The sequence below is a fragment of the Mesoplodon mirus genome (assembly GCF_964341445.2).
Source record: "Mesoplodon mirus genome assembly, chromosome: 14".
Lineage (NCBI taxonomy): Eukaryota > Metazoa > Chordata > Mammalia > Artiodactyla > Ziphiidae > Mesoplodon > Mesoplodon mirus.
In genome coordinates, this window is record NC_138990.1 from 84,772,169 (window position 1) to 84,796,850 (window position 24,682).

The 24,682-nt window shown below is 53.9% G+C and overlaps 2 protein-coding genes across 2 annotated transcripts; one reads left to right on the top strand and one right to left on the bottom strand.

Moving 5' to 3' along the window:
- Positions 1-955: 955 nt before the first annotated feature.
- Positions 956-6,432, top strand: ANKRD53 (ankyrin repeat domain 53; the record flags this gene model as incomplete). Its single annotated transcript, XM_082642398.1, is given in 9 exon segments — positions 956-1,284; positions 1,286-1,352; positions 1,354-1,469; positions 1,471-1,603; positions 1,605-1,628; positions 1,966-2,165; positions 3,458-3,622; positions 3,984-4,104; positions 5,713-6,432. Coding segments are annotated over 9 exon segments (1,875 nt in total).
- A 2,991-nt stretch (positions 6,433-9,423) lies between these two features.
- Positions 9,424-15,493, bottom strand: TEX261 (testis expressed 261). Its single transcript, XM_082643147.1, has 6 exons — positions 15,311-15,493; positions 14,342-14,421; positions 12,997-13,150; positions 11,077-11,144; positions 10,294-10,396; positions 9,424-10,062 (listed from the first exon to the last, which is right to left on the bottom strand). Exons 1-6 carry the CDS (start codon positions 15,378-15,380, stop codon positions 9,947-9,949), a joined length of 591 nt encoding a protein of 196 aa, XP_082499273.1. The 5' UTR covers positions 15,381-15,493; the 3' UTR covers positions 9,424-9,946.
- Positions 15,494-24,682: the final 9,189 nt, after the last annotated feature.

Below are 24,682 nucleotides of genomic sequence, written 5' to 3' on the forward strand. Positions count from 1 at the left end.
ATTGTCACTTTATCTTACTTTGAAGCCAGTTGCTAAGGCCCCACCTGGGGCAAATATCCAGTAGGAGTTGCTGGTTTTCAAGGTGCTCAGGAGAGGTGCTGACTCCTTCTGACCACTGGGACTGGAAGGCAAGTGGCCTACAAAAGGAGGTTTACCTGGAAAGGGGGAGTGGTCCTTCTGATTGGAGAATCTGCATTTTTGTCTCTCCTTGCAGGTCACTGTGGTCATAATAGACCCTCTCCCCTCCATCATAAACCTTCCCAGTGGAAACACTGGGAAGTCTGGCACAGAAGGACGAAGGTCATTAGAGGTGGGTGGTGTGGCCAGATAAGCCTAGAGTCGACCCTGGGGCCACAGTAGACCTCTGATAAGCTTGGGGTCTGTTTCCCCTGAGAAGGGGTGAGAATGTGGTTGGTTCAGTAACACTCAACACTGATTCAAGCAACGTTTATTGCTTGGCTACTTGACCAAAGTCACGTGGCTGATTTACAGTGTACCTGTTTCGCTTCAGGTGGAAGTGTAAGGGAATAGAAAACCTTGCTGGAGGGCAGTTTGGAAACATATATCAACAACTAAAAAATGTTCATTCCTTTTCACTTAGTAATTCTACTCCCAGGAATCCATCCTAAGAAAACAACCAGAAATGAGCTATTTAGTTTCCTGCAGCACATGTGAAATTGACAGCGCATCCATCACGATGTTGGGCTCTGGTTGTGTCATAATACACGTTTAGTGTGTGGACTGACAATGGAAGCTAGCTCATAATTTAGCGCTGAATGAAAAGAGGCGCAAAAACGTATACAATATGCATACACATAGAGTAATAACAGACCGTGATTTCTGTGGGTGGTGGGATTGATTTTTAATATCTTCATTGTCCATTGTACAATCAGCACTTAACCAATTTTATAATCATAAACAAAAGCTACGCGTCTTTCAGTGTGGGGGGTGTGCGATGTCGAGCCTCCAGGACGACTGGGCGGCGGGGGTGGGGTGGCAGGCTGGGCGGCGCCGGAGCCGAGGAGGCGAGCGGGGCCGACACCATGACCCTCGCCCGAGAGCGCCCGCCCGACCCCCGGAGCGGGAGCTGGAACCTCGGCAGGCGGGCGGCACCCCGCGGGCGGCGGCACCTCTCAGCGGTCGTCCCCATGCGGCTGGCGGAGAAGGTGTCAGCCAGCTGCGGCGACTCGGCGGCCCGGCGGCCCAGGTGGGCCTGGGAGCGGGTGTGCGGGCGTCGGGGCGCGGGAAACCGCTCGGGCCTCCCGGAGCGGCCGGGCGTGGAGCGGCGGGGGTCGGCCGGGTCAGGCTCGCCTCCTGAGCGGTGCCCGGGGCCCTCGACGACGGTCGCGTCCCCATGGCCCTGCCGCGCAGCGCGCCCTGGCCCGGCCTCCACAAAGGCCTTCGTGCACGTGGGGGCCTGGCCCGCGCGGGCCCCGCAGGCCGCCGCCGCCCGGCTCACTGCCGCCTTCCTCCCCGCGCCTGCTCTAGCTCCGTGCGTCTAGCCGAGGTGTGGGACCAGAGGGCGATCGGGAGCTACCACGAGCTGTTCGCGGCCTCGTTGGGCAACCTGGAATGGTTGCGGTTCTGTCTAAATCGGCACCGGGGGGGAAATCCCGGCCGATGACAAGGTAAGGCCTCGGAGCTCAGGGGCGGGGACCGAAGTCGTCTCCACCCCACAGAGAGCTCCGTACGTAGTAGTTACCTGGCGAAGAGTGACAGTGGAGCATCCGGGGATGTCCTTTTCTGGGTAGATGGTCCTAATTCACCTTCCGACCGTCTGGAAGGCCATTTTGGGGGAGCGAGGAAGGGTGAGCGATACGGGAGTGCGAAAGGGGTACGTGCGATTCCCCGGGGGCACAGAGAAGAGGGCGAGAGTAACCCCAAGAAATTGCTCTCTAGGTTAGGTGGTGGGCCCTGGGGTGCCAGTCCTGCTCAGCCTCTTCCTGCCTCCTCTGGCCCCCACAGGGTTTCACTGCCATCCACTTTGCAGCCCAGAGCGGCGAGCTTGCATGCCTGCAGGTCTTGGTAGAGGAGTACAAGTTTCCCGCGGACCTGCCCACCAACAGTGGCCAGACACCTCTACACCTTGTCATCCACAGTGACAACAAGACCATGGCCCTGCCCTGCATTCACTATCTGATTAAGCAAGGGGCGGCCCTCAACACGTGAGTCCAGCCTATGAGGGGAGAATGGCTTAGAGGCTGGGCAGATAAGAACCCCACTTCCAGGCAGGCAGATCCAAGCAGGACAGGCAGAGGGGCTGTGAGGTGACAAGGATTGATTCCCACGTGAACAGTCAGAGCCCACATGGTGTCGTGGTTAAGAGATTTGGGGAGAGGATAGACCTAGTTCGTGTCCCAGCTTTGCTACCTGCTACCAGACGGAAACGCCTCAGGCAAGTCACTCAACCCTAAGCCTCAGTGCTCTGGTTCCCAAACCTGTCTGTACACTGGAATCACCTGGGGAGCTTCAAAAATACCAATGCCTGTGTTCCAATCCAAAGGTTGTCATTTAATTGGTCTGAGGTGTGGCCTGGACTCTGGAAGGCTCAAAAGATCCCCAGCTGTTCCTCATTTGCAGCAGAGTTTGGGAACTACTGCTTCAGTGTCTTCAACTGAAATTTGGGGGGATGACAGTGCCTATCACGTGAGACTATTGTGATAATTGAGAAAATGCATGGAAAGTGCATGGATGGCGTATAGGAGACTGCATTCATTCAAAATACTTATCCAGCATGTAATGTGCTAAGCGCTGGGCCAGAGTTGAGGAATACAATGGTGAACATACAGCAGTGGTCCCTGCCCTCGTAAAGCTGATATATACTAGTGCAGGAGCAGACAGCCAATTAGCAAACTAATAAATGAACAAAATGGCAGAGTGTGGTTAAGTGGTTATGAAGGGTATAAACAGGGTGGTGGGGTGGTGAGTAAAGCGGGCAGGGAGAAGATCTATTTGGGAAGAGCAGTTACCTCTAAGGAGAGAATGGAGAGGTGAGCCAGCCTAGCAAAGCCAAGGAAAAGTGTTCCAGGCAGAGGTGTAAAGGCCATGCTGGGAGAGAGTGGGGCAAGGTCAGAGGACAAAGCTGGGGAGGAAGCAGGGCCCCGGCCACGCAGGCCTTGTGGGCCATGGCTAGGTGTGGGGAAGGGGCAGGAGGGCTGAGTGGTTTAAGAGGAGATGAGGTTAGTGGTCTCTGAGCCCCAGCCAACCAGCTCTCCTAGCGTTTCCTCACGGTCACATACCCCACAATCAGACTGTTGCTGTTCATTTAGTCCAAGCCCTCCTTCTACAGTTGAAGAAACTGAGGTACAGAGAGGAGGAGGGACATGCCCGGGTCACGCAGTGGACTGGTGGCAGAGCAGGCCTGGAAGCTGGTTGGCTCGCCTGACAGGCAGATGCCCTTCGTCCTTCCTTTCTGCCCTCCTCCCCCCACCACCCGCCCCGGCGGGGCCCTCCACAGTCAGACATGCAACGGCTCCACACCCCTGCACCTGGCAGCCAGCGAGGGCCTGCTGAGCTGTGTGAAGGTCCTGGTGCAGAAAGGTGCCAATGTTCATGCCCAAGATGCCATGGGCTGCAAGCCCATCGACTACTGCAAAATATGGAACCACCGCATCTGTGCCCGGTGAGGCTGTGAGAACCAACCCTGCCTGCCACCCTTCCCCAGGGCCCTCACCCAGAGCTGAGCATGGAAGAGGAGGGTCTGGGGATGAGTCTGCAGAGGGGGCCTCTCCCCAAGATGCTATTCCCAGGGCACTCCACAGGGCCTCACCCCTGGGGTTTAGCACTGCCGTGAGGCCCCAGCTCCTCGGCAGGAGGGTGGGGGCCTCGGGCAGTGGGGATGGGTCATCTTGCTCATCTCACCTCTGGCAGCTCTGCCCACTCCCACCCAGGCCCTCAGCAGCAGCCAGTCTTCCCTGCCCAGGGCAAAGCTCAGCCACTGGGGAATGACACCCGCACCCCCCGCACCCCCGCCTCGGCACCAGGTTCTTGAAGGATGCCATGTGGAAACAGGACAAGAAGGACTTTGCCCGTGAGATGGGGAAACTGAAGAGGCTCAAGAACCAGCTGGCCCTCATGGAGGAGGACTACCTGACTGAGTATCAAGTAAGGGGTAGGGCCTGTAGGACGGGCAGGGGCACCGGCCATCCAGGCATGTGAGCAGAGGAGGCAGGGACCCACGTGCGCAGTTAGTTAGAAGAGTGGCTAGAAGTGGTCCCATCCAGAAAGAGCCTCCTCGCCCCCTCCTCTGAGGAGGAGGGCTCCAGGAGGGTGCCGAAGGGATAATGCTCAAGAGGACTCTTTAAAGGTGGGCAGTAGTTGGCCATATGAAGAATCAGGAAAGGACTAACCTGGTAGAAGGAACAGAGAGCCCTGTGGAGAGGCATAGGGGCACATGAGAGCATGGCGTTTGTCAAGAAGTGCAAATTCAGTACAGCCAGGGGATCAGCTGTGACCTGGAGACTGACAAGCTAGAGACCCGGCAGGGGCCCAGATCAATGTCAGACCTCAGCTGGGACAGAAAAGGAGAATAAAGGATTTTAAGCAGGTATAACTACATAGGATGTAAGAACCAGAAAACCCCAAAAGAAGATGCTGGGAATCCTAAGTGGATCCAGGAGTTGGGAGGGCTTCGGGGCTGGCAAAATCCGGTACCCCAGCTCTGTTCCAGGTGCATTCCTCACCAAATTTCCCTGTCCCACCCTCCGTTGTCAGTGTCACCAGCCTTCATAGTCATGTATGTATCCAGAGGAGGCAAAGCCCATCTGTTCCCGTGGCTCTAAGATTTCCCAGAAGCCCCTTGAAGATCTCCCCTTACCTCTTACTGGCCTCAACTGGATCATGTGTCCAATCCCTAGAGCTAAAAGAAAGCCATGTGTTGACTGACTTAGGTCTGGGGCGAGGCTGATGGAATTATTATGATTGGCTTAGCCTAATCAGAGCCTACATCTGAAGCTGGGTCAATCTCCAAACCACTTGACTGCTTAGCAACAGTCTGGGAAGTGAGACACTGAGATGGGGAGGGGGGAAGGGGTCGGTTCTGTGACAACGAGCTGAAGGTTCAGCTCTAGTGGAGGCAAGGACAGAGAGCACCACCACCCGGCCTGGAGAACCAGCCAAAACTGTCTCTCTCCCTACACTGACCACTCAAGGCCCACCACTTCCAAGAAGCCTGCCCAGATTAGCTCCATCCAGTTCCTAGCCTTCCAAACTTTTCTGCTTTCTCCTTCCAGGGTCAAGGATAAGTCTGCATCACTCATTTGCCTTTTTCCCCATCAACCCAGAGACTCTCTTAGGGCAGGACATGTCTCCACCGTCAGACTGGGAACTCCTTTAGTGGGGGTGGAGGCTGGTCTCCCCCATTAAGACTCAAGTTTTTCCATAGGGCAGGGACTGTGTCTCCCCGCTCAAGTTGGAGACCTCACCTAGGGCAGAGGCTGTATCTCCATCAGATTGGAGGTCTCTCATATGGGAAAGGCTCTGTCTGTCCCATGAGCCCAGGGGCCCCCTCCAGGCAGTGGCTGTCTCCCCATCAGAACAAGGGCTCCCACAGGCAGGGGTTTCTCTCATCAGACTCCGGGCTCCCCGGAGGCAGAAAGGTATCTACTCAGTCAGAAACCTGAGGTTTCCAGGGCTGCAGCCACAGGGCCCCCTTCCACAGAAGCACAGGGGGAGTAGCCCTCCAGAACTATCTTGTGCTTTCTGATACTGCAGAAAGAGCACCAAATTCTGAGAGAAGCTGACTTCAAGAAGTGGCTCCATCGCAAGCTGCTGCCCCAAGGCCGATCCCTGATCCGCAACACTCAGGGAGAGCCCCGTCCTCCACCCCAGGCCACTGTGCTCTCCAAGACCCCCAAGCACGGGGCACTGTGGCCTCCCAGGAGCTTCTACCCCTCCCGAGAGGCGCGCCTGCAACAGACACTGCAGCCCAGTCAGCCCTCGGTGATGCCTATACCCACCTGCAAGCAGCCCATGGTCAGGCGGCCCAAGGTGTGGAATCTCAGCAACAACCCTGTCAGGTCCCCCACCGCCCAGATCGGCTACCCGCAGGGCATCCGCCTGGGCGTGCATCCCGACCCCAGGCCGGAGCACGACTTCCGTTGCTTCCTTGAGGTGAGGTCCGACGGGCACGGCGGTGCGCTCCTGCGCACGGTGGCAGGCACCCAGGTGGCGCCTGTGCCCCAGCTGCCTTTAGAGGTGATCATCCGCGAGCTGTACCCGTCGGTGCAGCCGCGCAGGATGAAGGTGCCCCAGGGCTTCTGTTCTGTCACCATGAGAGAGGTGACCCGGAAGCGGTGCCTGGGTGATGGCACCTTCTGGACCGACACTCTGAGCATGAACCTGCGAGAGACATTTGACGAAGGCTTCCTGGCAGCTGTGCGAGCCCATCAAGGGCTCCCCACTCTGCCCTCCCCCAAACCACCCCCCACTTAAACTTATTTTGGTAGCCTCCCGACTGGAGGCTGCCCAGTGAAGGCTGAGGTGTGGTGATTCTGCACGGATGGGGAGGAAGGGGGAGTGCCCACAGGCTGCCCACCCCCAAGCTCAAGGATCGGAGGCCCCTCCCCGACAAAACCCAGCTCCCAGGTCTCCCTTCTCTCCACAAAGGAATCTCTTGGACCCCCCAGGAGATCCAAGTTAGGGCAGTAGACCAAGGCTCAGAGTGGGGATCCTCCTCTATCCTGGGCCCTACCATTGTAAAAGTGACACCTTGGTGTCCCCATTTCCCCTCCTCACACACAACAGCTCACCAGGGACAAGGATTCCGGGATGAGGGACCACTGGGAAATTCTGCCTCTTGTTCATATTAAGTCCTTCCTGCTGCAGGTTCTAAGCCTCACTCTGCATGTCCAGATCCAAAACAGGGAGGAAGAGAGCTAATGTGTCACACTGCCATTGGCTTCCCTGCCACTATGGGCTGCCATCCTCCATTCCCAGCTGCCACTGGGGTTTCTGCAGTACAGGGCGGCACAGGCAGCCTTTCTGGAGAAGGGAGGGAGGACCTATGGCTTCAGTTTGAGACTGAAAGCACTTGTACTTTCTCCAGGAAGCTATCCTGGGTCCCCTGCTACCCCCTGTACACACCACTACAAATCATTCATTAAATAAACACTTATTGAGTACTTTCTATGTGCCAGGTGCCAAGCTAGGCACGGTTGATACAAAAACTGAAGGACAGGGCCTCCCTGGTGGCGCAGTGGTTGAGAGTCCGCCTGCCGATGCAGGGGATACGGGTTCGTGCCCCGGTCCGGGAGGATCCCATATGCCGCGGAGCGGCTGGGCCCGTGAGCCATGGCCGCTGAGCCTGCGCATCCGGAGCCTGTGCTCCGCAACGGGAGAGGCCACAACAGTGAGAGGCCCGCATACCGCAAAAAAAAAAAAAAAAACAAAAAAAAAACTGAAGGACAATCCCTGCCCTCAAGGAGCTTACAGTCTAATGGGGAGATAAACTAGTAAGCAGGCAAGTAAGCCCAGAGTGATCTGTGTGGTGTGCTGGAGGGAGAGGGGGCATTCAAAGTTCCTTGGAGGAAGTGAAATCTAAGTTGAGAACCGACAGAGAAGGTACTCAGGCGAGCAGAAGAAAGGGAATTAAAGTGGCATCTCTGGATACAGGAGGCTGAAAATCAGAATGCAAGGTGGCAAGTGATGAGGCCAGAGAGGCGAGCAAGAACCGGGACACCACGAGCCTCACAAGCCATGCTAAGGGGTCTGGACTTCATCCTGACAGCGGGGAGCCATGGAAGGTTGTAAGCCAGGGAGTGACTGGATCAACCATGCATTAGAAAGACACCTCTGGCTGTGGGATAGAGAAGCAGAAGGAGGCTGTCACAATAATCCAGGTGAAAGCTGCTGATAGTGGGAGTGGCTCAAATCAAGAGATGTTAAGGTAAACTTGACAGAGATTGGATGTCAGGGCACAAAGAGAAAGCAGGTTTCTGGTCGGGCTCCTGAGTGATCTTGGGGCCAAGGCAGGTACCCAAAAAAGGCAGGTTGCAAAGGGTGGCACCAAGTGCTATCTGGGCCATGAGAGTTGTCTGTGTGCCCAAAGGCAGCAGAACTGTGGTTCAGAGGACCGAGAGGGATGCTGGGGCTGGCTGTCAGCTTTCAATTCCTTGAAACCATCAGCACGGATGGGCTCCTCCAGGGAACCCACGACCGAACCCTGAGAAACCCCACTGCACAGGGGGTGAATGGAAGGGCCTGCACAGGACCCGGAAAGGAGCAGCCAGAGAGGGAGAACCAGCCACAGAAGTGCTCGGGACGCTGGGGGTGACGAGCCCTGCCCGATGCTGCACAGATCCAGAAAGAGGAGATATGAAGAGGGTCCGCTGGACTTAGCACAAGGCCACTGGCAACCCCCAGAACACTGGCAGTGGAGTGAATGGAGGGCAAAGCCACACCACTGGGGTGAGAAACAAAGAAATGGACAGCAAGGGAGAGCAAGGCCAGCTGCTGGCCAGCAGTCAGGACACTGGCCTCCAGTGTCCTCCACCTTGTCCTCCCTTGTCTGCACAGGACAAAAGGGCCTGGCAATCTCAGCGCCACTGAGAGAAGGCCAAAATGTGCTGTTCCTCCCCAGGAAAGGGGAAGGCTGGTATTTTTAAGAGAATGGAAATGCTAGACCCAAGGAAATGAAGGGCTATGGTGGGACTTGAGGCAGGATGTAGAGGTAAGATTTTCGAGCAGAGGTCTTCCCTGTGGCTGAAAGGTACCACATGTGTGCAGTCCATCTCTGCACCTGTCTGCTTTGCTTTGAGGTATAGGACACATCCGGTAATGGCTCTCGTGGGGACTTCATTCACATATGTACTGCTGAGTACTTGTAAGGCACTGTAGTTGGAATGCAAGGTCAACAAATGCTGGCCTGTGCCCAGGACCTGGCCTGCCTTTTTAGAAGACGGATCACCTCCCCAGGAGCGAAGACCACTCAGAAGAGAGGGTCAGCCCTCGTGTGCTCTTAAGAGTGACAAACAGCTTCTCTCACCAGCCCTGTTTCTTACAAAACAGGCTGTAGCCCAGGCTGCCAGGAAGCCAATTTTTAATGTTTCTCCTCGAGCCTGAGATAGAATTCAGCCAGAAACCACTCTCTTCCCTAGGCGAAGACTTATAAATAGGATACTGTACATGTTCTCCTGAAAAATCTAACCCAGTCCCACACCATCCCCTCTCTGCCCCCAGTCTGACAGTCACAGAGCCCTGAGGAAAGAAGAGATGGAAGGAGAGAGAAGGGGATTAAGAAAGGCTGCATCCATCCCCAGTCCCCCGCCTCCCACTCCAGGCTCGGCTCCGCATCTCTGTCCCCTTCCCACTAAGGGCCACAAGCACAGTCCCTTCGGAAAGGCAAGACCCAAACCCAGGAAAGGAGCCCCTGGCGCAGAAAAGCCAGTCCAGGCGGAAGGTCAGCAGGAAGAAAGGAAGATGAACTTTCAGGGTATTAAGGCAAACAGGGCCACCTAGAATCTTTATTCAAACGGGAATCAGCACTTGGACAGAAATCACAGTTCAACAGCAAAAACTTTCTCTTGCAAGTGCTAAGCCACGGCCCCTCCCCATGGCCATCTGCCCACAGCAATTATCACTGTCTGCTCTCCAGCTTCACGGCCCCTGCCCTGCCTGCCCTGGCTGAGCCAGAACTCCGGACCCATCACAGGAGGGGGCGGGAGGGCCACAGGAGCTCAGCTTCTGCACACCCAGGTGGACCACGGCCTCCTGGCTAAGCAGGCACCACATCCTCCCTGGCGCCCTCTGAGGCCTCAGCCTCTGGCCGCATCAGATCTGAGCCAAGCTGAGCCTCCTGAGGACGGTGGGGATGGGGACTTCCGGGGGAGTCGAGGGAAGGAGGGCCAGCGCTGGGGGAAGGTGCCTTCCAGCTCCCGGCCCCCACCTACTGCAGAGGCCCAGGGGCCTGACTCTCCTGATCTTGCCCCAGCATCCCCTCCGCAGAAGTTCAGTACATCTTCTGCCGACTGGGTAGAATGGCCTCTTTGATGAAGGAGAAGACAACCAGGATCCCTAAGCGTTTGCCCCGCTTGCCTTTGGTGAAGTAGTTGGAGACCACGTCATCTGTGGAGACACAGGCAGGGAGATGAGTGAGTGAGTGAGTGAGTGAGTGAGTGAGTGAGTGAGTGAGTGTGTGTGTGTGTGTGTGTGTGTGTGTGTGTGTGTGTGTACACACAGCTCTGCCCACCCAGAGTCCAAGTGTCTCCATCACAGGGCGGGCTCCAGCTCCCCCAGCAACTCAGGCCTTGCTGGCGTCCTCCCACCATGCCTCCCACCTTACAAACCCCTTCTCACCTCCGGGCTGCATGGTGGAGGGCAGGACGTTCTCCCCAGCCGACAGTGACACAAAGAACGCAAACGGGATTATCCACAGACAGAAAGTGAAATAGGCCAGGACCTGGCAACAGAGACACTGAGATGAGGGTGCCCCTGGAGATGCCAAGGCTGGGCCAGGTGTGCTCACCATGTATCTTAGAGAGGCGGTCAAGCGTGCCCCACACTTGATCTCTGAAGGGGACCAGGGCCCGGGAAGCAGAGACAGGACACCCCCAGACATGGAAAAAATTCAGTGGGGAAAGGTGGAGACCAAAGATGACTGCGTGGCCACAATCCCCAAATCGTGGTCACTAGGACAAGCAACTCTTCTGAACCGAAGGAGGCAGATGGAGGGCGAAACCATGAATGACCCATGTTCCCTGAGAAGTGACCTTGTTCTTCCCCAGGGGTTCAACCTGGAGTAGCAGGGTTCAGGGTTGCGGCCCGCCCCTGCCCTGTGAGGTCTGCGTCAGACCAGGTCACCCCACCGCCCCTCCTGACCTTAGGATGCTAGGCTGGGGTGCTGGGAGCCTCGAAGGACTCACTGGGAGACAGCAGTGTCCTCCCCACCGCAGCCAAAGGGGTCCCTGCTCCCCATCCTCTCTGCGTTCTAAAGTCATCTATACCATTCGTTTAAAAAATGTGTCATCCCCGAATAAATGCAGTTTCAAATCATAGCCAAGTTCACAAAGAAATCACGCAAGTCCCTTTCACTCGCTCTGTCCCGGCTAGGAGTTCGATGACGAACTGAATACTTCTTACCTCTGAGAAGGGATAATATTCCTCTGCAAAAAACTGAAACGCTAGGTAATGATTCACCACCACTAGCCCTGTTGAGGGAATGAAGAGTCATTTATTCTGGGGCGGATTACATAAAGCAGACTTTCAACCTTCACCAGGCCCTGGAGGTTGGAAGCCGAGTCTCAGCCCTGACTTCACACCCAGCTCAGAGTATGGCTCCGTGCCAAGCGCACCACCCTCCAGAACCCAGTTTCCCGTCTGTTAGAATGGAAGAACTAGCCCCCCCACCTGCCCGCTGCAGAGGGCACTCATGAATCCAATTAGAAGTACGTAAAACACTCTTTGAATATTATAAAAACGAGACTCCAGCGCTACACACTCCAAAGCACGGTGCCAATTGACCTGGGCTTTAGCGGCCGTGAGTCCAGAAGAGAGCTCCGCAGGGCTGTGTGGGAGGATGTCACGGGCGCGCAGAGCACACGCTCCCAAGGAGTCCGCTCCAGACGGGGCAGCCGGGAGGAGGCTCTCGCTCCTCAGGAAGGAAAGGGCACAGTTTGCTAGACGGTTTGCAGTGCAATCTTAGGGCTCCTCAAAATTCTGGGGGAGGGGGTCCGTCCTCAGGACAAGGTTCACTGGTGTGAACTGGTATGTTCTGGATCCCACCACCTCCTTAGCATGCAGCCAAATTCAGAGAGAGGTCCCGGGGACTCGCTGCTCCGAGACAGGCACTCCTGCCAGCTCCCACGGTGAGGTGCAGGGCAGGCACCAGAACGAGGCATCCCCTCACACCCAACACCCCTCACATACACCCCACAGCCAACGGCCACGAATCTTTCCTCTTTTCTCCTCTCTTGCCTCTCCCCTTCTAAGGCAGAGGACCACAGCTCTGCCGCTCCTAGCCGCGCTCTAGGCTGAGGGCATATTGGAAGATAGGATGGTACCTGACACCCACAGATCTTCAGAAAAACTCTCCCAGGCATCTAGAGGGCAGGTCAGGGGAGTGACAAAGGGAAGCCAAGGGAGCTCCCCAAGGGGTGGGGGGATTGGGGGGCACCCTCCCCCCTGGGAAGATGCAAGAGGAGCCTGGTCTCCAGGGAAGGACTCCTCACACCAATCCCCGCAGAACAAATCCTTTGGTGGAATCACACCAAGGCACTCAGTCCTGGCTTTAACACTGTGCCCTCCTTGTGAGTAATAGTCTCCTTCCAGATTCTCTCACAGAAGCAGAAAAGCAGCTCTAAGAAACCCCAATCAATCTGATATCTTGACCAAAGGCTATGATGACCAGTAATGATTAAAGGGAGAAAAGGCAATCCTGGTAACCAGATACTGTCTAGAACCTTTTCCGAGAATAACTAGAGCATCTATGTGCCAACTGAGTCTCCTAAGCATCACTGAACAGATGGAGAAGCTAAGGCCAGAGAGGAGAAATGACGCCCCGGGGTCAGAAACTGGTGGCAGAGCAAAGGCAGGAAGGCCAGGGTCCTCCAAACACCGGGGTCTGTCAACCCCAAGGCAGCTGTCTGCAGGGAGCCCCAGAGCCCCAGGAGGCTCGTCTTAATCATGACTTTGGGCCAGAGGACTGGGTGGGGAGCTGCCTGCAGGCCAGGGAAAGGCTTTGGGCTTTTCCTGGCCAAGTGGTTTCTTAGGGGCTATAACTGCTCAGCCAACCCACCTCTTGTCCCTTCTCAAACCCTTTGTCAAACTTACCTCCCTAGGAAAGCCCTCCCTTCCTGAGTATCCCAGCCCCCCAAATTCTAGTCACTAGAGCCAACATGGGCTCTTGGCTCCTCATGTGTGAGAACCCCAACCTCCAATCAGCCTGGCCTCCTGGAGGACCTCAGTGGTTTGCCTCTTTTCTTTATATCCCCTTCAGTGCCCTAGACTGAGCTGGGCACGTCCAACCAACTCAGCTGCCTCCCCAACTATGTCCCCTCTCACCGCACGACAGGATGAAGTTAGGCGAGGTCAGCATGATGAAGGGGAAGGTCTGGAGGAGGCCAAAGTAGACAAGGTTGGTGAAGAGGCCCACACCAATCATGTAGGTGGGGAAGCGCTCAAAAACGTAGAGGCCAATCAGCACAGCTGTGGAGAACTGAAAACAACCAGAGGCACACAGTGCGGGGAGCTTCTTCCAGGCAGCCTTTCTGGACTCACTAACCCCCAGCCTACTCAGGGCAACACTCTGTTCATGTTTCAGTCTCTCCTTGTTTCACAGCCACAGTTCTGACCTCCCCAGCTAGTCTCTCAGCTCCCAAAGGGCAGCACTTTTCAATCTCAGTTTGTTTGACAGCAACCCACAGTAAGAAAAATAGTTTACACTGTGACTCCAACACATGTTCATATACGTGATCAAAGTTCAGGTTTCAACTCTAGTCTTTCCCATTCCCTTTTTTTTTTTTTAAATGCTGATAATGATCTACTGAATTGATTACACAACCCAATAATGAATCCTTCCTGCAGTTTGAAAAACATTGTTCTGAAGGGCTTATAGCTGTCAGTGCTCAACAAAAGGCAGGCAGTTGGTTGAATGAAGGTCTAATTCCTGTACCAACACCCATGAGCTGGGCCTCTGAACCCAGAGCTGAGAGCTACGGTCTTGTCTCCACCACTAACTCCCTACCCGAGGCCATGCCCAAAGTGGAAGTGGCTGCTGACAGCAGGTGACTTGAGAGGCACTGGGCTCGTCCTGTCCAAACGTGCCCCCAGCCCCTCCCCAGCCTTTCCTGCAGCTGCAGAAATCTATCCACCAGCAGTCACTCCTGTGGCTTGGACATCAATGGCAAGGATTGTGTCTTCAGGAAGAGAAGCCTTCCACGAGCCCTGAGCAGGGCAGGGCCTGGGGCAGGGAAGGTGTCTCCCTCTTAGAACAAGTCACTTGATCCAGTTAGAAAGAGAGCAAAGAACAAGTACTCAAAACTGTCCTTAAGGTTCCTCTCAGTTCTAAATGCTGTTAAGCAGAGCAAGGAGCTAAGACCACTGAAGGTGGGCAAAGGCAAAGGCAAAGCCACAGTCCTGTCAACAGAGAATGGGCACTCAGCTCTCGCCTTAAGGAACCAAGAACGAGGCCCGCAGTGAAGCGATGCCACTTGGGGAAGGAGGCCAGGGAAGACCTAGGCCCAGGAGAGCAGACCCAGGGGACAAGGTACAGGGCGGGGAGGTCGGGGGTGGTACCCTCAGGATACAGCGAGGACACAGGTCTCATCACCCAGGCCAAACTTTCCCCACTTCCTCCTTTTGAGGCAGGGCAAGAGTGAGGGGGATCCTGGGGAAAACTGCCACTTACCCAGATCATGTATTTTATGATCCTGCTGGTGGCCACAGTGTATTCTTCTATCAGTTCTGCCAGGTAATAGAGTCCGGCCGCTGGTGGGGGGAAGCAAGCAGGGAGAACATTAGCCAGGGTCACTCCCACCATGCTGATCACCCCTCTCTCTGCAGCTGGATTCCACTCAACCTTTCATGACTCCATTAGGTAAGGAACAAACCACACAATCCGTGTGTAACCCTCCCAAGTCGGAAGTAAAACTCTGTCAGGGCAACTAAGGAGAGATTTCATAAAAGTGAATGGAAACCTGTATTTGATGCCTCAGCACAAACCTAACCTCTGGCCCATAAAAGGGAATTTCTTTCACTTATTCAATAAATATGCGTTGGCATTTAGCATGCGCCAGGTGCTGGGCTGAGAGCTGAGTACAGTACGAGACAGACGAGCTCCCTTCCCTGACCAGCTCTGCGGGGGTGGGGGGCGTTGAGTGGGAAGGGGTGTCAGACGATCCCAGTACGACAAGTCAAACCCCATAAGGAGGGCTTCCTGGAGGAGGTGAAGTCTCAGCTGAGATCAAGAGTAGGAACTAGCCCAAAAGGGAAAGCCCGTCAAAGTCAGAGTGAGTGGGAAGCACCAAGGGCCCGAGGCGAAAGGGCGGGGGTAGGTGTCTGGGAAAAGTTCGGTGCTGCCGGCCCCGCGACGGAGGGCGCGGCAGCGGTCGGCCGCGCGCGGGCAAGGGGCACTTGAGTCAGCCTCCCCCGGGCACCGCTGGGGCGGACTCTGTGACTCCTGGAAGGACCCGAGGTCAGGCTAGGCTACTGGGGTCAGGAGGAGGGGCAGGACCAGGCGGGGCAGGAAGGGGGATGCGAAGGCCGGAAGGACCGGGCGGGGGTCTCCCGGCTCTCCCCGGCGCCCTCGTGATGCGACCCCCGGCGAGCACAGATGCCGAAGCTGGAGCCCGCGCGGGCCGGGGTCGCGCACTCTCACCGACGGCCAGCGTGATGAAGGCCACCTGGATGAAGAGCGACAGCCAGCTCAGCACATACATGAACCACATGGCGCCCCCGCCCCGGCCACCCGCCCGCCGGGACGGGCCTGCGCGCTCGGGCCCCGGCAACACGGAGCCACCGCCACCGCCGCCGCGTCCCCGCCCCGCGGACGGTCGTGCGCCGCCGCCGAGAGCAGCCCGGCCCGAGCACCTCCCCCAGCCGGGTCCGGACTAGCGCCGCCCGCCGGCGCGGAGGGCCAACCGCTGCTGCCCGCCGGGCTCCCGAGGATACAAGGAGGGGACGGTCGGCGAGGCAACCCCGGGGAGGCGGGACGGTCCTGAGGCGCGGGGACGCGGCGCTAGTACCAGAGATTGGAACGTAGCCACCGGCCCCTCCCTGTACACTCCTGCGCCAGCCTGGAGGGTGGTCCAGGGTAGGGGAAGGCCGCCCGACCCCTCCCCAGCAACCTCGGGCCAGAAGCCTCCAGGCAGGTTGCCCAGGGCTTTCTTTTGCTCCCGCAGGTAACAGGAATAAAATTGTTGAGTGCCTAACGCGTGCCAGGCACTATGCTAAAAGCTAGGCTGTAGGTTCACGATGGAAATTAATCCGATGATGTAGATCATTTTATGGATGGGAAGCCAGGGCCTAGGAAGGTTACTTTGCCTCAGGTTATTGTACATCTAGGAAGAGGCACAGGTAGGAATTGGGGCACCTTTGATTAGTCATCCTCAAGCCTAACTCTCCCTCTCTGTTGACTTCGCCCATTAGGCGCTGAATGCATTTACTACACCTCTGGAAGAGCTAACTGAGGGGCCCCAAGGAGCAGGGCAGCCCTTGTCAAGAAGTCCCCCATCTGGTGGCCGAGACAGGCATGCCAAAATAATGTATAACGGGCCCCTGGTATGTTTCTTATCTCAGAATACTTTTCATGTATAAAAATAAATACATATTCCTCAAAAAAATTAAACATAGGATTACCATGCTATCAAGAAATTCCACTCCTGGGTATACACCCAAAAGTACTGAAAGCAGGGATTCAAAGAAATATTTGCACACACATGTTCATAGCAGCATTATTCACAATAGTCAAAGGGCAGAAACAACTCAAAACAACAGATGAATGGATAAACAAAATGGTACGTGCATGCCATGGAATATTATTCAGCCTTGAAAGACATGAAATTCTGACGCACGCTACAACATGGGTGAACCTTGAGGACATGATGCTAAGTGAAAGAGGCCAGATGCAAAAGGACAAATATTGTACGAGTCCACTCATCTGAGGTATCTAGAATAGTCAAATGCATAAAGGCAGAAAGTAGAATGGTGGTTGGTTGGGGGACGGTGGGAGAGAGGGCAATAGAGAGTTACTGTTTGATGGATACCCCGTTTCAGTTTGGGAAGCTGGAAAAGTTCTGGAGATGGCTGGTGGTGATGATTGCACGACATTGTGAATGTACCTAATGCCACTGATCTGTACATTTTAAATGGTTCAAATGGTAAATTTTATGTTATGTATAGTTTACCACCATTAAAAAATACATAAGATTGGGCTCCCCTGGTGGCGCAGTGGTTGAGAGTCCGCCTGCTGATGCAGGGGACACAGATTCGTGCCCCGGTCCGGGAAGATCCCACATGCCGCGGAGCGGCTGGGCCTGTGGGACATGGCCGCTGAGCCTGCGCGTCCGGAGCCTGTGCTCCGCAACGGGAGAGGCCACAACAGTGAGAGGGCCACGTACCGCAAAAAAAAAAAAAACAAAAAAAACCACATAAGATTACAAAGCAAAGAAATTACACTGAAATACAGATATCAAAAAAATTTTTAGAAAACTGTGTGATATAATAATATATATGTTTCTTTATTAAAGTGTAACATAATTCAATCTAACAGAAAGTCTAATAACTACCTCCCAGTGACATAATAAGAAACGTATATTTGGTCTCTGCCCCCAGTTCCTGACACAGAACTCCTAAATTCCTCGGAATTTCCTGGGTGATAGGAGCATCTTCTGTTCTAATGAGGTGACTCTTGGTGAGCTCCTGGTTAGCTTCAGTAAGGGGGCTGGTCACCAGATTGGAAGCTTGGAACTGTTTCTTTTTTGGCCCCACTGCGTGACTCGTGGGGTTTTAGTTCCCCGACCAGGGATCGAACTCCAGGCCATCAGCAGTGAGAGCGAGGATTCCTAATCACTGGACCGCCAGGGACTGCCCTAGAAGCTTGGAACTTTCAATCCTACCCTTCATCCTCCAGGTAGGGGAGAGGCACTGGGGATTGAGTTAATAATCATGAGGAAGCCTCCATGAAAATCTCGAAACCATAGGGTTCGGAATGGTGAATACGTCCACATGCTGGGAGGGTGGTGCACCCCAACTCCACGAGGACAGAAGTTCCTGAGCTCAACCCTTCCAGACCTCACCTCTTCTCTGGCTGTTCATCTATGTCCTTTATCATATCCTTTATGATAAACTGGTAAACTAAGTAAATATTTCCGAGTTTGCTGAGCCATTGTAGCAAATTATCGAACCTGAGGGGAGGTATGTGGGAACCCCCAATTTTGTAGCCAAGTCAGACAGAAGTATGGTACCACAGGGCCCCATGACTGTGACTGGAATCTGAATTGAAGGCAGTATTGTGGGACTAGGGTCTTAAAGCTGTGGAGTCTGATGATACCTCCAGGTAGATGGTCTCAGAATTGAATAAAATTATAGGACACCCAGTTGGTGCCCAGAGAGTTGGAAAATTGATTGGTGTGGGTAAAAAACCCACACATTTGGTGTCAGAAGTGTGGTGAGTAAAGAAACAGTTTTCCTTTACTACCACAATGACAGAGGAGATGAGTGTAAATATTTTCAAAATATCTTCAATCATATAAGAAGAGAGAGTCACAGATACTGCCAACTACTGTGAGTTTGTTGCCTGCATTCATAATGGAAGGAAATGTTAAATTTCAGTTAGACCTTAGTGTAAATAAAGAGGGAAACTTTTTCCCTTCCAACTTTCTAGGGTCCTTCAGTTTGTCTCCCTGAATTTTATATCTGCTGACTTCTTAGAGGTCCCCACACCCCTGGTTAAGAATTTCTGAGGGCTGTGTATAAGGAGAAGTGGTACCTTAAATGACTGTGTGCTTGGACTTCCCTAGTGGTCCAGTGGTTAAGACTCCACACTTCCCCTGCAGGGGGTGCAGTGGGTGCGGGTTCAATCCCTGGTCAGAGAAGGGGAAGTTCCTTGTGCCGCCATGCGATGCGGCCAAAAAAAGAAAAGGCTCTTCGTTACAGCACCAGGAGAGACTGAAAACAACCTAAATGTTCATTATTAGGAAACTGGACAAGTATGTTTTGGTACATTATAAAGCAGAGCCATAAAAACAACTGAGGATGTTCTTTAGGTACCCATAGAGGAGGATCCTCTTTTGAAAAAAGCAAAAGAATCTGCATAGATATTTCTTTATATGGAATATCTCTGGAAGAGTCCATTAAAAAATGGTAACTTTGCTTGCCTCCTAGGAAGAGAAACAGTAGGGTTCAAGAGTAAGAGGGCATTTCCTCCATATTCCTTTTTATATCCTTAAAGCATTGAACTATGTAAATATATGTAAATGTATTACCTATTCATGAATTAAGTTTAAAATTTAAATGTTTGTAGTATGCTGGACCTGCTAGGATGTCTCAGATTGTCTGTCGTGTTAATCAGTCCCTTTGTGAGAAAAGCATGTGGCGCCTTACAGGTAAGTCAGCTAACCTTGGATCACGTGACCTGGCCACCCCTGATTGGCCGAATAGCTTCATGGTTAGGTCCTTTCTGTTGGGGAGTTTGGATTTGAGACACGGAAGCATCAGTGAGTAGAAGCACAATAAAATCTCAATTCGTCTTAGTTTTTCCTAAACGTTATCCTCCCAAGGAGGAAGGAAAATATAAAAGTATTCTCCCACTCCTCCCCAGAATTGTAGATAAGGGAAACTTGAGGCTGGAAAATGTTAAGGGCATTCAGATGGTGACCCAGGACTGTTATTCCAGAGCTGGGCATTTTTACTTCCCCACAGTCTCAGAGCCAAAACTGGCCCCAGGGACCAAAGCTGAGGATTCATGTTTCCTCTGGAGAGCAGGAAGAAACCATGATTTCCCAAGAAGGTGGGGCAGGGATCATGAAGGCTCTCTGGGACCTGTGCTTAGGCAGGAGGTCACCAGGATGAAGAAAAACAACCTCTCTTGAAGGAGGGATGGGGTGAAGCAGAAGGGCTCCCATGTTCACTGCAAGGAACTCAAGAGAGAAAAGATTTGTAGATTCAAAGGTTTGTTGATTTACATATTGACAGACCTTAGTAACTACATACACTTATACCAGTGTTACACATACTCCTTTAACTTTTACTGATTCACAAGCTCATATGTTACCATTTGATTTCCACGTGTGTGGGGATCAGTTCCCATACATCTCATGATGATGTTCTAGGGAAACTAGCTCTTTCAGCATCATGTGGATGTCTTCCTCATAAAACAATCATTTCCTTTTGTTTCTTTTCATAGTTTCTATAAGTGTACTGTAGTGCACGTATAGTGTTCTTACTCTGTGCCAGACACTGTTCTGAGTGATTTGTATGTTTTAACCCGTTTAACACTCACATCTAGCATAGGACATAATGCTATTACTGTCTCCATTTCACAGATGAGAAACCGAGGCTCAGAGAGGTTCAATACCTTATCTAAGGTCACACAGCTAGTACTTGGAGGATCTGGGGTTTGAATCTGGACAGTCTGGCTCCAGACCCACGTGGTTTTCTCTGGTCTCTTTAACTAACCTGCTGTCAGGGTGATTCTGCCTGCCTGGTCGTGGGCTGGGCCCCGCTTTATCTCCCTGCAGGCTGCCTGGTCCCCTGGCTCTTCCTTGTACCCCTCTACCTTTATCCTTATAGGAGCTAATGAATACACATCAGGGTTCTGGCTTTGGCCACCTCTGTTCACCTCTGGTCCCCTTCAGCTTCTTCACTAGCTAACCTCACATTCTCACACACTTACACCTTCACTGCACCCAAGGCTGGGGACTGGCTTTAGTTGGTTCTGTGGTCCCAGTGGTTATCTGGCTGGGGTCTGAGCATCCCTAGGTGCTCAGAAGGGCTGGGTAGCGTGGAATCAAGAGGCTGGGCAGTGCAGGACCCTGCAACTCCAGTTCCCCTGACCTGGCTATGTTCGCTGCCGCCCTCTAGTGGCGGCCAGAGGACCTGAAGAAGACCAAAGCCAGGGCCGGTTCAAGAGAGGTCGAGCGCACACGTGCACACTTACACTACACACAGTTGGAGACAGGGTCTACCTCAGCATCCGGGCCTCTGCTGCCCCTGCCTGGATTGGCTACAGACAATGATCGTTGTGTGAGAGACACCATGGAGTCAGAGACAGGCAGGGACAGGCCTGGAGATCCAGGCCCCTCTTCCCTCCTCTTCTTCTCCTCCCGCTGTGTAGCTCTTGCCCCTTTCCTGGCCAGCTCCCCAGCGCCAATGGAAGCACAGTGTTGGGGTAGGTACCTGCCGCCCCCCTCCCACTCTATCCCTAACACGTACAATGTCCCCTCTCTAAGGTGCCCACACCGTAGAGGAACACCTTTCCTGTGACGGTCCATGTAGTCAGCAGGTTTCTCGTTTGGAAGCTCACCTCTCAGGCCTTGGTTCTGCAGCAGGTCAGCCAGAGGAAAATTCTAGGAAAAGACGAACCAGAAACAGTGAAAAACAATGGCCACTCCTATGTCCCCATAATCCACAGGCCTCCTGACCCTGTTTCTCTGCTATGCCTCTGCCCCCACCCAGGCAGCTGCCCTGGTGTTCCTGGCACCCCTCCCCCATCCCTGTCACATGCCTGGGGCCCCAATTCAGGTGGCTGAGTTAAAGAGCTTTCTAGTGACAAGTCCTCAAAAGGCTCTATTAATTGCCTCAGCACTGTCTTCAGCTAAGCTGCCGGGCCTGCGAGCTGAGAGGACCCGGATTGGGGGTGGGGAAGGGTGTGTGTGTGTGTGTGTGTGTGTGTGTGTGTGTGTGTGTGGCTGGAGAATGACAGGGAAGAACAAGGCAGGGGAAGGCAAGCACTCTGGGATTCGGCACATATCAACTGAGACCCTTGCAGATATCTCCCTCTCCCTCTCCCTCTCCCTCTCATACAAACACACACACACACACACACACACACACACAGAAGAGCCCCTGAGCAGGTTGTGGGACCTCCTCTGATGGAGGTCCAGCCAGAGCTGGGAGCTCCTCTCCAAGGAGAGGAGGTGGCCCCAGGAGCCCAGACAGCAGCCAGCCATTCACATTCACTCCACCTTTACCCACACAGATCGCTGGAGTGTCTCCCTGTCTCGATTCAAGCAGCTCTGAGTGGTCCCCCGTGACAGGAAATCCTGATTAGAAGAAGAGGGACAGCTCTCTCTGAAGAGCTAACTCCCCTCCTGGGGGGAAAGAAGAGGAGGCTGAGATGAATATATCAAAGGACTAAGAAGGGTCAGGGCCAGGAGGAAGTTCTACCTCCCACTTCACAAAGCAGGCCCAACATCTGCCTTTATTTGAACACCTTGAAAATTCACTACCCCATGATCTGTGAGGAAATATTTCTTTGTACTGAAGAGAGTGGTCCAGTTTTCCCCTTTGGGACTCCCCAGAAAAAGTCTATACACCTGCTATGATATTGTTATTAATGGCTAAGATTTGTTGAACACGTCTTCGTGCCAGGCATTGAGCTAGGTCCTTTATACAAACTCTCTTGTTTAATCCTCACAAAAAGTCTTTAAAGTAGGTATTATTTTTATACCCATTTTACGGAGGAGGAAGCCAGGGCACAGAGAGGTTAGGTAACTTGATCAAGGTCACACAGCTAGGAAGCCCCAGATTGGGTGGCCAACCATGCTGCTCTGCCCAGGATACAGGACTTTCTGGGTCACAACCAGGAAAGTCACGGGCTAACTGGACTGAGTTGGTCACCCCCAGTCCCTCGTCTTCCTGGCACCGGTACCCGCATGCTTAACCCCAGAACATCTTGTACCCGTAACCAGTGCCAGAGGAGGACTCCAACGATGGGGGTCATCACAAAGATCATCACAGCGTCAGCCACTGGAACAAACGTCCAAACACTTCTGCCCACTGCATCTGGGTGCTGGAGTCGCCAAGGAAAACACAGCGCAGTCAAGCACTGAACGGCCCAATGCTTTCTTTACTCATGTGAAGACAGAGCAAGAGCAGCTTCAGCCGTGGGCCTTGGCTCCTCATGGCCAGCAGGTGGCCCTGATGGCAGGTGCAGCCATCACAGGGCAGCTGGCCTCTGTGCACCCGTCTTGTGCTGAAGCAGAATCATCCCACCCCTCCTTCCTGGAGTTTGGAATACTGAAAGCTGGGGTCGTGCCGGAGGGGCACTGATGTACACGTATGAGCGGGACAAAGGAGCACACGCTGAGCTTGAAACGGGGAAAGATATTCCCACATGAGGTGATAAGCCCGGCACAGGCTGTGTGGGCTCATTAGTGGGCTCATTATCTCTTGCGGGGGAAATATTCCAGGCCCAAGGCCTGTCCTTAGGCCCAGTTAGGGTAGAAAGACTGCACACAGGAGAATGCCTTTCCCAACAGATACACTGCCTACGAACATCCACTCTTCAGATATTTCACACACACACACACACACACACACACACACACACACACACACACACACTCCCCCCAGCCCTCTCCTTCCAGTCGTTCTCATATGGAACACTTTCGCCTCCTATGCCAGCCTCCTCCGCTTCTGCAGGCTTCTCGTATCACCTCCTGTGATGGGCAGAGCCAGGTGCTTGCCATACAAGGGAACGAGGATGTGTAGGCTGAAGGGCTCCTGCCGGATCGCCCTCTTTTCCTTTTTCCTTCCTAACAGAACATCTATTTTGCTTAGGGCAGCAATGTGTCCTGCTTTTCAAACAAAACAAAATAAAGCTCTCTGCTATCAACTTCAGCCCAACCATTGGGGGATTGGGTGGTAGCAATAGGCAGGGGAAATATGATGCATGTCAAACCCAAACTGCACCTTAGCGTGGTGCCCCATTAAGAGTCCCTCCTCGCGCAGGCGTTTTCTCTCTCTGTTCACACAGAGTTAAGAGAGTTGGAGGTTCCTTCTCTTTCTGTGGTGTTCTTGCCTGAGACGCAGACTCCCTAGCCTCACCCGTTACACCCTGTCCCACCTTTCCACCTGGCAAACTCCTACTCATTCTTCAAGACCCAGCTCAAAGGTTTCCTGAGACGGCGATGAGCGTGTGCTCATTTCCTTGTCCCCAGTGCCCAGCGCAGGGCCTGGCACGCAAGAACCATCCTGCCTACAGGGCTGGCCCCTGCAGCAATATTTAGCCAGATCACACTACAGATCACACTAGGGGTGGATTCTTAAGGACAGCTAGATTCTCTTTCCCAGAAGTGGAAAGGCGGCCTGACAGAAAGCTGGGCCAGCCTGTGTGTAGCCCGTGGCACTTAGCCAATAAGACGTCAACCTGAGAGCCCACTATGTGGGTGACAACAAAGGAAGCTAGGCTGTGGTGAGAAGGCCCCGGGCTGATGTGTGGGAAGATATGGTCAGTGGGGTGTGGCTTAGTCTTTCTGGATCCCAGTTCCAAGCCCTTCCCATCCCAGCTTCCTCTTATCCAAGTTTCTGTTTCTTGCAACTCAAGAGTCCTAACTGCCCCAGGGGAAGAGGTTACCAGGGCTCAAAAGATGCTGATGCGAAGTTTGGGCACCCCCCACCCCCGCCTTCTCTGATGTCAGCTGCATCAACTCCCCCCTCGTTGTTTAACCCTGAGTCAGGGGGTTCTTAGTCCAGCTGCACAGCGTAATGACTTCAGACCAAGTGGAATCAGACTCTGGGCTGGGGCCCCGGCTGCAGCAGTTTTTCAAATGCCCCCTTTGCACCGGACACCCCACTGTTTGCACAGGGCTTCCACAGGGCAGCCAGGATGGGAACCACTGCCCTGGGGGAGAGAAGTATACAGGGCACTAGAGTCTGGAGTATCCCCGCCCCCTCAGGTAAAACAGCAGTGACGTTGGCTGTGGAGGGGCCTGCCTGTGCGGCCAGCCGTGCCCGGCCTGCCCTTCTTCTCCCTCCCCTTCCTTCCAGCCCCTACTCAGCAAAGGGCAATCCCTGAAGCTTTCCCAGCCCTATCCCCCAGCCCTACACGACACTGAGTCACGGCCCTGGAGCCCTAAAGGACCTTGCTCCTCCTGGCTGCCTGCCCTGCACAGACCCTCCTCCCCCAACTCACAGTGCTCTTCCTGCCCTTTCTCTCTGCCCATCCAGTCCCTACCAGTTTTTCAAGACCCATTTAATATTCCTCCTCCATGAAGTCTTCCTGAGTGCTCCAGCCCATTCTAGCCCC